Source organism: Falco punctatus, assembly GCF_963210335.1.
Source record: "Falco punctatus genome assembly, chromosome: 6".
NCBI lineage: Eukaryota > Metazoa > Chordata > Aves > Falconiformes > Falconidae > Falco > Falco punctatus.
The window spans coordinates 45,358,426-45,371,544 of record NC_137585.1 but is presented as its reverse complement, the minus strand read 5'-3'; the positions used below and the strand labels follow the sequence as shown (position 1 = coordinate 45,371,544).

Genomic DNA, 13,119 nt, shown 5'->3' with positions numbered 1-13,119 from the left:
AGTAACAATACCTGGAAACATGCCACAGATTATGCCAATATATTTCAGTAAGAATCAGAAAGGTACTACATCTATTAGAAGATCATTAATAGAACAGCAAACACTGTTGGGTTTTTTTTTAACATCATGACATATTTTAAGTCATTAACAAACAACAAAAAATTGAAAGAGGAAGAGAGATAAAGTAGTCAACAAAAAGCAACCTGTGGGACACTTGGTTACAGTAGGGGCAATGCACCAGACTCAAGCCCCGAGTCAAGGCAGTGAAGTCCTCTCCTGCAGGATTCTGTGCCTTTCCCAAGGGAACTTGATCCAAACATGAAACAGCAGGGGCTCTGAAGACCTCACACTTGCTAAACTCCAGGTAAACTTCAGGGAGTTACTTGTGGATTTGATGCCGTGATAAGCATTTGCTATTTTTTTCCCTGCAACTACAGCTCTTCAAGACAAATACAGTTCTCGAAGACAAATATATCCAAGATGGCTCCTTGAAATTTTAATTTGCATCCCGCACCAAACTGTAGTTACAAAACTTTAAGTTAAGAATGTCATAACACAACCCAAGTAACACTGAACACGTGCATCTTTGCATCTAGCTAGATTACAGGAGGGGAAGGAGAATATTTCTGAAAAACCTCTAATAGAAGCTGTTAACATAAGTATGACATTTCACAGTACAAAATCTGTTTAGTTCTGTCATTGACAGAATGAGATTCTTTATGAAGTCATAAAACAGCTAGTCAGAAGTTTAATTCCACACATTGATATCACTTGAGATAACTTGCATTCTATTTTTAATGGAAAACATTTGCTTCAGGACTGTATGCAAAAGGAAATTCTGCCATCCTCCGAGGCATCCTGTGTCATTTCAGTACCCTGCTGTAGCATGCGGCAGGAGAAACACCTTTTCCATGTTCTTTGGTTGTGTCTCCATCTCAAGAAAGTAAGGCTATAAAAAGGTGTTAAGATAATAACTATAATTCATAGGGGAAGAGGGAGGAAGAAAAGACTATCAAAGATCACTAATGAGAGGTTTCAGAGGAAATTTTGTCCTCTTAAGATAAGGGAGAAGTGACACCAATTGGGCTTGGCAGAACTGTCTGAGAAATGGAAACCCCTAACTTCTCATGTTGCTCACTTCTTTTTTTTAAGATACATTTGAAGACATCATCCCTCCATCACAGTAGAAAAAAAAAATCAAAATTCTAACTTTCAGATTCTGGAACAGTCTGACTAATATAACATTTGCAAGCTAGACTAAGGAACCTGAAGCAGCTGGGTGCAGGTTAAAGCAGATCTCCAGCAAGCCCAGGCTAGAGACTGAAGTGGATAGAAAGTGGTACTGCAAAGAACAGGTGTAAAGGCAGCATAAAACTATTTTTAACTATCTGGGGTAAAATTATCACCCTTCAGGTCTGCCCCACACAGGCTGACTTGGGCCCTATAAGTTTCTGCATGCTCCACGAGTAGCAGAATACAACTTCTGGTGAGGCAGATGGATACCCAACCTGCTTCTGAACTGCTGAGATGAGAGCACATAGGCAGTACAAAGAACTGTTCTTGCCTCTCCCTACAGCCAGACCACTACACAGATGTCATCTGCTCTTAATGCATTAACACTGCTGAAGCATTATAACGGAGGTGCCTTAGTTTGCCTCGCTTTTCCCACATGCACAAGCACTGTGGACAGCAGTGCAGAAACAAATATGCCAGTATGAGTCCAGGGGTAGTACTGCTGCACTGTAGTGGTGCTACACCTGAGCTGACAAGCTGAAAAAGCAGGCAAAGCAATACTCAGATGAAGCTCAAGAGCATTCTGTCTTGAGCTGTGTCTGCAAGGCACTCAACTGCAACAAGAGACTTGCTCAGGCAACATCTCCACACTGCTTTTCACCAAAGGGGGTAGCTACACTGTAGCTTAAATCCTTTCAGCTTTCCAGAATTTCTTTAATTTCTCACACGTTTTATTTTAATCCCTCTTCCACGTTTTGAACATCTTCAACCTGGCTACTGATATTGTTCCTGTTCTCGTGTGTCCAATTGACCTGACACACTGAAAACCAAAATAAATATTATCCAAAAAATAAGTAAAACTCTTAGAGCCAAAACTAACAATACAGATTAAAGATGGTGCTCAGAGGACAAGGTACAGAGAAGGAAGACTTGTGGATTAGGAAAGGAAATGGGAAGAAAAAAAAAAAAGTGATCACTTACCAGTCGGTGAAGTATGTCATCGTTTTTCTTATACTGTGGAAAAGGAAACCAACTTCTAAAGAACTCAACTAGTTTTGACAGGATGCCTTGCTGAAGGGAACAGAAATTACTCCAATTAAAAAAAAAAAAAAACAACCAAAGCCAAAAATACATAAATAACAACAGACAACTCTTTTATTTCTGCATTTGCTTTTCTTGTTAACGGGGACTCAAGTACCTGTAAGGAAGTTTCACTTACTGTGTCTGGCCTAACTTCAGAGTACGCTAAGGGAACATCTGCTTCCCGTTAGTTTGCCTGTACACAAGAGCATGAAATAAAGCTTTCAGTAACCCCACCTATTTGCAGCATAATGGATTGTTATGTTATACTGTTAAAAATAACTACAGCTAGATTTAGTTTGATCTCAAGTTGGCAGCTACTGCATTGATATGAAAGACTTTCTCTCTCCCTGAGTATAAAAAAGGCAGGTTAAATTGCTGACAGGGACTGAAGAAAAGTAAAAGACCAGGAGAGGAACAACCTCTCCTTGGCAGACCACCACAGCTTGAGGACAAGACTCTGGAGGAAACTCCCTGTCCCAACCAGGGTGTGTTAGCTGGTACTTTGTCTCCATGCTGCTTCACATGCAACCTAAATCCACACTTTCATCTGAGCTGAAAACACAACTTTGCACACCACTATTTGGCGGGACTGCCACTCGGTCATCACACATTTTACTCATGTGTCTTTCTAAAATATGATGCATGGAAGATCATCATTAAATAGATGCATGATTTTGCTTCACTCTGCAGCCATTCAATGAAAAAAAAAGTGTTTTTGACACACACTGTATATCTACTTTCCTCAGACTGAGCTGACAGGAAGTATTTTTCAAAATATTTACTTACATATATTTCATGAAGGCCCTACCTCTTAATCTTCAGACTGCTGACACTGTAATACAATCAAATGAAATGTATGCCAAAAAACATAATTGTGGAGTAATTACATTTTGTGGCATACTGTCTCAAAATAAAAAAAAAAACAACAAACCAAACAGATTACAATAGCTTAATGTATAAAGGGTGCCTGCATTAAATCAGCTTCTTTTTCTTCTGGTTTTTCTCTTTGTTCTTTTTCTTCTCCCCCCCCCCCCCCCCCCCCCTTTTTTTTTTCTTCCTTTTTCCCCCCAACTCTAAGGTGGGAAATAGAAGAGTAAAACCAAGCAACTGAAGCTTGGAGCTTGGCGGTTAGCCCTGTGATCAGCCTGACAGCCCTCTGAAAGGCAGTGTGACACAAGTTTGATGAAGCAAGCAGGGAAGAATGGTTTTAAGTAACATCAGAATTGCCACCCTAAAGCCTTTATGCTTCAAGAATTTTTGAAATAACTTTGGTGTCCATTTAGGTAACCTAATCCTATATTATATATCTATATCTATATATAAAGCTTTCCTTTATGTATGCCTCATCTTTCTGTGTACACTTAGAACTGCACACCTATGCCAAAAGAAGTGTTTTTAGGTCAGTGGAGAGACAAACCAACAACAGGGGTTTGATAATGACAGCTCTTCCCAATATACAGACATCACCGTGGCTTATTAGGCGAAGCTACCCCAGCAAACCACACTTCTTAAGACTACGGAATAAATCCAAGTGATTGTACTTTGATGTTGCTCAAGGGCACTGACAGAATTTGGAAAATAAGTGTCACAAACTGCAGCACTAGCTTATCCTCCAAATTTCTTGTAAAGTGGTGCAAAATAAAATAAAACATTTTGATTAGGATTTGTGGAAAATCAAGATTAAATAAGCAAAGGTCCTTGCTCTGCGTTTGAGTTGCAGATAGATACTTCATTCAGAAGTACTCTTCCCCATACTTTGAAAGCAGAATACAGAAGGAATTGTCCATTTACTATGTAAAATTATGTCTTGGAGCCTACCATTTTCAACTGCTTAGCCTTCACAAGTCTTTTGAATTTTCATCATAAACATTTAAACCTACACCAAGGATAATTTTAAACTGCTGCCAGCTGACTAAACTAGACTGGAATTACTGAAAGAAACTCTCATACTAGTGTGCTACATAAGTAACCTTTTGGTTTATTTTCTGTGTTTTAGTTTAAAAATAAAAACCTGAGCTTGCATAAACACTCAATAGGCATGTCAGTGCTTGAAAACACAAAACAAGACAACCCACTGTCTTGGGCCGTGACCCAGTAGAGTACAGTAACACATTAAATTATTCAGATCTTTGGAACAGTGTCTCACAGTTTGCATTCCCATTGGGAGTGTTACTGACAAGTAAAACAACTTTCATCAACATGCAAGTCAGGTCATGTTGGCAATGCTTCTGGAGTATTCTTACAACTTTAGATCACCACTCAGTCAAACTCTCTGTAAACTGAGTAACAAAGATGTATTAACTCCTAACATTTAAAGAAATAGCATAGGACATGCACATTTTAGGTACACTCATTTAAATCTAAAATAAAATTCTAAGGACTATTTCTCTTTTGTACAGGATGAACCTGAAATGGCAAACTAGCAGGTATCTGAAATACTATCATTCACATTGGCAGCTTTCAGTTCTGTGCAGTTCAGAAAGAAGATAATGCTACATATGAAATGCCTTCCAGCTACTCAGAGCTAGCATTAAGTGAGTGGGAGCCCTAGACAAAGGCAAAGGACTGGTCCCTCTGCCTTTCCTCATCAGGTCACCTGCACAGCCACTGAGGGCTAGCTAGCCTCAACACAATCCTTAGTAGCTGCCTCCAGCACCAGCCCTGTTCTAGTGATGAAATATTATCACATCTAAGATGGGATAAGGTCTGACAGTATAATCAATTTAAACATTCAGATATGCACAGCAGTCTAGGAAAATGACTGAGAAAAGAAAAATGTAAACAGGAGGAAAGACATTCCTTGAAGATCAAGCAGAGTTACTCAAATAGAATTTAACTCCAGAAAACAAGTTTAGGAACTCTTGCAAAAGTGCTTTAGAGTATCAATTGATCATGAGACCAGAACTTTAGCTGTAACTTTCTCCAGAAATGGGTACAGCCAGGAACACTGCACCTATAAATACTATGCTAAATCACATCTCTGTGCTCCCTCAGATGGGAGACTGGCATTTCATCAGCCCTCAGAACACAACCTTGAAGCACTTTTTCAGCTCAATGTTCATTAAGACTATGTTCCGATTAAAAAAATCCACTAAAACCACACACACAGAGAACTATTTAAGATGTGCTTCAAATTCAGCTGATGCTTTCTGCCTTTCATTAGGCCTGAACCATACGCTCTGCTTGGCAGGACAGCAAGACACAGCAGCAATACTTGTATCAGTCACTAGGGTCCTCTTTTTTTTCCAGATTCGTTTTTTCAGTCACTGAAGATCCCAAACTACATCATTGCCTTGCCAAAATCTTGCTACATGTCACCAGATTGCATCCGTACAGGGTTCCTACTTGACAAAGTACAAGAGGAGTAAACAATCTCAACTCAAAGAAAAAGCAATACTGCAGCTTTTCTATCTTAATAAAGTGTTAAAGGCATTTGTAAACTTGCTTTTCAGAACAGAAGGAAAATGATACACACACTAAGCATCACTCAGCATGGAACATCATCTACTCCCTGTGAATATATTTTGCACTGCACTAAGCCTCAACTAAGATAATTTTATATTAGGAGTGTGGGTAGGTACATATTCAGAACTCAGAAACCATTTGTTTCCCAGACATTTCATAATTTCAATAGACTAGGGTAGTGAAGGCTGACAGAAGGGAAGTGGTAATAGTCTCATGTAAAAATGAGCACGATTGGATGGGAACGTAAACAATTTGCCTGTATGTCACAAAAAGTTTGCAACAAAGCCTCAGATCCCCCAAAATCCAGTCTACTTCTGTAAATGTGTGGCCAACTGTCCCTGCCTCATTCTCTTTCCTTTTGAGACACCCTACAAAAATGGGACATAGAAATCAAATGACAAAAACAGACTTTCTGGTATCAGATTACAAAAGACAAATGTTAACATTCCTAAAGTGGTACTGGAACAGCAGCAGGAAGAACCTATGACATTTTATCGCTAGAAATGACACACAGGTTTCTTCCTTATTTCCACTACATACCCTTGTCTAGACAGGGATGAGATAATATGAATGTCATCCCAGTATTTGTAAGAAATGGACAGCCCATTTCACACACCCACTCCCTTCAAGTTGCAAGACAAACCATGACGAATTACTTCTACATCTGACACAATACTGGAGGACTTGCTCCCAACACAATAAAATTAAGTGTAAAATGCCTGAGGGGAAGGGAGGGGAAAAAACAGAATACTTGAAGCTTTTCAAAGCACCATATCTTAATATTTTTGAGGTTCTTAACCCCACTGCACTTTTGTATTACATTCAGTGGAAATTATATACGTGAACAAAGCATCATACTGCTTTTACTGACTTCCACAAAAGTAATTATGCAAAATAAAATAATGCAGCTAACAAGTGATAGTCCATGCATTGCTTCATATTAATGAACAGATAATCAGCCAATTAAATATGTCACTCTAATTTTCATTTAACAGTGGTTTAATTAAAGTCTTCCTGCATTAAGCCAGAATAGGTATCTTCAATGTAAATGGACCACAAAATTGCCAAGAGCTTTAAAGGGAAAATTTATTTTCATGTGGTTTCTTGGGGGTTATGGTGAATGCCAGCTGACAATTCTGAAGAGGGCAGTGTACCTAATATTTCCATGAATACTTTTAAAGGAAGTTTAAATTAAAAGTATAAAAATGGTGTTAAACTCTGAATTAAATTCACCCTTGTCTTGTGACCACTTACAGAAGCAATCATTATTGCAAATGCAATAGCTACCCACACCAACAGTAACTAGAAATCAATTTATTCATTAAATTTAAAATAATCTTACATTACTAGCCAAGGAAGCATGGAGACACTGTAAGAATCAGTTCTCCTCCTCCTCTCAGTTAATCTGTTTCTTGGGCTTACAAATCCTCAGCACATGAGACTTTTTCAAATGACTAATGAGTGTGTGAGGAATCTTGTATAGTCTACGCAGAAAGAAGCTGAAATGAGTATCACTATATGAAACTATGATCCATCAGCACTTCCCTAAATACTGATAGATGAACGATCCATCAACACTTCCCTAAATACTGATAGATGAATAAGCTTCACACTGCAGCTTCTAAAATTTCACTTCAAACACTGTGCATGTCAGTCCTTGCATGTACACCATGCTACTGTAAACATTTCAAAAATCACATTCTTCCCCCAGATCAGAAAAATATTGACTGATGTTATCCACATCAATTAATACACTTCTGAATCCTACTGCACCTATGATACTACACAGAGCAGAACAGATTAAAAATCCCACAAGAAAAAAATACTTCTGACCTAAAACAAAGGAGGAACAAAAGGGACATGTATAAAACTGAAAACATTTAGTTGAAATAAAGCTTAACTGCCAGTATTACTTCGCTAACTCCTTGCAGCATCTGAGAACTGACTAGCAGATATACGTCAAGATGGCATTATTTGAGAAAATATCCTAATTAAAGCATAAGCTCTCCTTATTTGCCATATGATCACTCATCCACGAAAACCTGCAGAGAGATCTGGAGATCTCAGGGCCACTCATATCATATTGCCTGTGTTTGGGAAAAACAGGATGCTCTCCTCAGTTTACCGCCAGTTAATTGGGAGGGTAGAACATTGTGGAGCAGGAAAGGAGAAAAAGTTACAAACAAGAGGAAAGTGGTTGTGAAGCTCTAATTTGAAGATGGTTGAAAAGGTATAAAGCAGGAACGAACAACTGGAAAACTGAGCTCCAGTGGAAAGTTAAAAGCCACAGAAGGCAAGAATCAGATGCCCTAAGGTGCACAAAGATGGAAGCTACCATAGATGATGGGGAGAAAGGAGAAAGAAATAGTAATTCTTCAGAGGCAATGCATCAACCCATGACTGCTTGGTTTGGGTTCTTACCTGTGAGGTGCTGCCCACCTCAGCCTGGAGTGGTCAGGACAGAGATGTCTGCATGGAGGCCTCTCTTTCCCCTGGCACATAGTTGGAGCATGTCCACTGAAAACTGAACTCTCCACTGTGGAAGTGAGAGGTAGGCAGAACATAACTGCTCTTTGCATGCTCCATCTAGGTGCTAAGGCGAAGATAGACCAACTACTGAATTTTCAATATACTTGTTGCAAACAGATTCCTACATCAGCTGCCTCAAAAGAGGAATTTCCTCACCCACACTACAGCTCCTCATCTGAGTCACACTGTCTGTACACTACTACTAACAGTAAAATAACATTTTTAATGAGGAAAAGAAAAAATGTGTAGGTCATAGTAGGTGTTAAATGGCCAAATTCTCAAGCATAATTTTAACACCAAAAGTCCACAAGCTTTTACTTAAAATGATAGAGAAACAGGAAGTCTGAATTAATCAGCTGATGATCCTTGTCAGCCGTTACAGTTAGGAAATCACCATAACATAAGCAGAGTTCTACTATCTCATTCATATTAGTTATTGTACTTATACTTCCCAGAAATCCTCTTTCTTAATATGTTTTGTCACAGAGTAAGCTATATTTAGCAACTGAATGCCTGAGAAGGGCTGGGAACTGTAAATGTTCTGTTCCAGAAAATTACCGGGTTTATTCCCAGAATCTCATCCTAGGCTAACATAGTAATATCCAGTAAATAAGATAATTTACAACACTCAAAAACCTCCTCATCAAAGTCTCTTGCTTCCCTAGCTTACATGAGTGCAAAGAAACACTCCAAACTATACCGGCAAACCATGCATTTCCAAACACATTCCCAGACAAGACAGGACAGCTGGTTGGGGTTTGTGTTTGTTTTTTGTTTTTTTTTTTTTTTTTTTGGGTGGGAGTTCTTTTTTCTTCTTCTTTTTAATACACTAAGAGATTTATCTTTATCCCCTCTGATTTTGCCTATTTGTGAAGTAATGTGGTTCTCTTTTGAGAAGATAAACACTCAGGAACAGGAGAATGCTCACTTTCTGGGCAGCATGCACAGTCCGCTCTTTTTGGCTTTCCACTGCTGCACATTGCTCTGCCTTCTGTGACACCGATGAACATACTTCAAAATCTGTGTGTCCCAAATCCTGCAGATAGCGGTAGAGTGGGGAATTCTGAAAGAGATTTTAGAAAGAAAAATGAGAAAAAGAAGTTAAAAATCATTCCGCATTTCCCACAAAACACAACTGTAAATACAGCAGCCACACAACCAGCAACTAATTGATTGGGAGCAGCCCTGCACAGAAGGACTTTGGGATGGTGGCAGATGACAAATTGGACATGAGCTGGCAATGTGTGTGCGCAGCCCAGAAGGCCAAATCATACGCTGGGCAGCATAAAAGGCATGGCCAGCAGGTTGAGGGAGGTGATTCTCTCCCTCTCTACTCCACTCTGGTGGGACCCCACCTGGAGTACTGCATTCAGCTCTGGGGTCCTCAGTACAGGAAGGACAGGGACCTGTTGGAGTGGGTCCAGAGGAGGGCCATGAAGGTAGGGGGCTGGAACACCTCTCCTATGAGGAAAGGCTGAGAGAGCTGGGGCTGTTCAAACCAGAGAAGCGAAGGCTCCAGAAAGACCTTATTGCAGCTTTTCAATTATCAAAGAGGGCTTATAAGAAAGACAGACTTTTTACCAAGGCCTGTACGGACAGGACAAGGGCTGACAGCTTTAAACTAAGAAAGGGCAGACTTAGATCAGATACAAGGAAAAATCTTTTTACAGTGAGGGTGGTGAGACACAGGAACAGGTTGCGCAGAGAAGCTGTGGATGCCCCATCCCTGGAGTGTTCAGGGCCAGGCTGGATGGGGCTTTGAGCAAACTGATCTAGTGGAAGGTGTCCCTGCCTATGGCAGGGGGCTGGACTAGGTGGTCTTAGAAAGTCCCTTCCAACCCAAACCACTCTGTGATTCTATGTAACAGGAAAAAAAACCAGCACAGTTAATAGCAAAGAAACCAAAATTTCACTTTAAATATCTCCTTTTCCTGACCATAATGAAAGAGGCTGCAAAGCAGTCAACATACAAAACAATGGGATGAGAAGTAAGCACGTAACCGATCAACTTTTCCCACAGCAATGTTTTTTTTAGGTTACCTGACAGGGTTCTTTAGCTTATAACTTCCATCTTTTCAATAAATAAATTATGTATTTTAAAATATTATTGTGTGGCTCCAGAACACTTAACGACACCGTTTTCCTACAGTTTATAAAAATTGATTATACTTTGAACCACTTCTACTGAAATAAACTTCAAGACTAGAGCACTTCTCTAATTTCAATAAACGAAGCCTCAGTGTAATGTGATTAGGTACTTAAGAGAGTGTTTTACAGAAATGGAAAAACAAATTAGAAAAAGGCTTCTGCTCTCTCCAAGGATGGTACTAGCACTTCTCACAAAGGAGTATCACGGTTTATTTAAAAAAACAACAACCAAACCCCTCAACTTTTTTAAGCTGCTGGCAAAACTACTGATTTACAAATAGACCTTAATAAAACTTCTTAAAGTATGGAATTCTGATCTCCAGAGAGTGGATTTTGACATGTTTAGGTATTCATACAGACTTCTGAAATTTCTTCTTGTCATCTGCATCAAATACCTAGATTTACTTAACTTATTTTTCTGTTTACAACCACATATATGGCAGTATCTGGGACAGATTTGATGGAAAGGGTACTTATGTTAACTCCAGTTCTACTCAGGACATGTAAAGAGACTTTGTTTTTAAGAAAACCTCTCAGCAATCAGTCTTAAATAACCTAGTAGTTAGGGATTCATTTTGACCTTTGAAAAATTTTAACATCTCACGCTAGCAAACCACATAGGAAGAACACAAACCATTAACACACTATCAATAAGAAAACAAAAATACTGTAAATAAAAAGTGAAAACTTTACAGTAAATAATGCATAGTTGTGGAGGTCTGCAAAACCACCAACAGAACATCTACTACAAATTGTTACATTAACTGTCATTAACTTGCTAGTGCAAGCTGTGAAGGCAGCTCATCTAATGTGACTGTGTACCAACATGGCCAAATCTCAAACAATTCCTTGCTGTACAATAAAACTTGGAAGCCACCATTCATACTAGCTAAACAAATTAACTTGTTACCTCTAGGAATTTTTTTAACCCCATCACCAAAGTGCTCTTTTGATCACTCTTACCTATTTAAAGCATGCAAATTCATCCTTTTGCATGCTCTGCCTGAGTTACTCAAAACAGATTCACTGTCCAGTCATTACCCGAAACTCAAAACACTCATACCAACTCAGAAGCACAATACCCCTCACCCACAATGACAATGACTGTGCAAAATGCTAGGACAGGTTAATGACTTGTTTCCTTGTGGGAATTTTGCCAGTGTGACAACTCAGTCCTATCTTTTTTCCAAGTACCCTTTCTCCATGGCTGAGTACTTTTTCAAATGCATCTAACTAATTAAAAAATGTGCTGTTCTGGACTGGGAAAGCAGGTATGTTTTTCTCTAAGCAGAATATGCCACTTTACCAGAATTACTTAATTAAAATGGGAAAGAAAACATAAAAGACTAGAATACTTCTCTTCTTTAAGACACTGTTAAATTTGCTTAATAACTTCAGGACAAAACTCAGAATATGAATGAATATGCATGACCTCGTTATCTTAAATGGTTTCCATAGAGAGCCAGGCTGCATGCTGCCAGCACACCTGGAACAACGTGAACACCCCCAACACGAGATACTTTAGGGTACCATGGAGGTTTCAGTCAGAACCAGCCAGAATTTCCCCATTTAGATGAAGACACATAGACAAAATGGTGGATGAACAGATAATGTTTTATTCAAACTCATAGTTTTGATGCTCACTCCAGGCAGGACTCTAAGGAAACCGTATCTATGCTATTGGCAGACCTGTCCATCATTATGACCATACTTGTCATAACCGAGGCCAGTCATCATTTGACACATGATTATTCTTGTACTTTACTGGTACTCGCCTACATACAGACAGCTGGCAAAATAATCCAAAAATACCACGGAGTTTTTCCATGAGTATCTCAGGGTACACCTGGCTTTGGGGTCCATGATGAGATAACTTTCTAGAAGTTGATCACGAAAACCAGTCTAATGCTGTTTAGAGTGGTTGTATTTCCTCAAAAAATGGATGAAGAAAGGCAGAAAGAGAGACACAGATGGAGACTGTCCCCTGAAGACAGAGAGATTTAGGTAAAATCCTGAATGCTACATGAAGTGAAAAATTGCACAAATATAAGAGCCCAATTCTTCCTTCTTACTGCGTATTTGACAACATCAAACCCTTCCATTTAACTGTAATTAGTACATTTTCTGCTCTACAGAAATAGTGAAAAATACACCATCTCTCCAAGTGCTAATGAAACTTCAGCCCCTAGCTAGGAAGAATAATTTTATTTGTTCTTGCAATCAAGGTAGAATACAAGCACCTTACTAGCTTTACGTAAATCCCTTCTGATTAACTTTTTGAAGGCTTTTAATGGGGTCTCATTATGGGTAGATTGCAATTTTTTATCACTGCTCAGAACTGGAAATCAGTTTTCTGACTATTGAGTTAGCAAATGATAATTAAAATTTAACTTGAATGTTTAGCACATATTCCTTCAAGTAGATAAAGGTTGTTCTCTTTTGCTTTCTCAGAAAGTACTCAGGGTGCATTAATCCTCCTCTAACACATTTCGCTGGCCCCACATGCTTTCTCTTCCACATTTTTTCTAAAAGATTATTAGCAGAACTTAAGTATGCATTGGAAAATCTCATTTTTTATTAACTTAAATGACCAAGAACTAAGCTGCAACTAAAATCCCTTATGCTGTAAGTAAACCCACCATTGTTCTTCTTTCTGAATCC

The 13,119-nt window shown here is 38.9% G+C and overlaps 1 protein-coding gene across 3 annotated transcripts in view; it reads right to left on the bottom strand.

Moving 5' to 3' along the window:
• The window catches only part of VEZT (vezatin, adherens junctions transmembrane protein), a 66,831-nt gene that overhangs the window by 41,282 nt on the left and 12,430 nt on the right, over positions 1–13,119 (bottom strand). For all 3 annotated transcript variants that reach the window (XM_080392605.1, XM_080392606.1, XM_080392607.1), the window contains exons 2-3: positions 9,239–9,373; positions 2,215–2,304 (exon numbers count right to left, since the gene is read on the bottom strand). In XM_080392605.1, the coding sequence (XP_080248731.1) occupies positions 2,215–2,304; positions 9,239–9,373 (225 nt within the window). The remainder of the gene's footprint in view (positions 1–2,214; positions 2,305–9,238; positions 9,374–13,119) is intronic.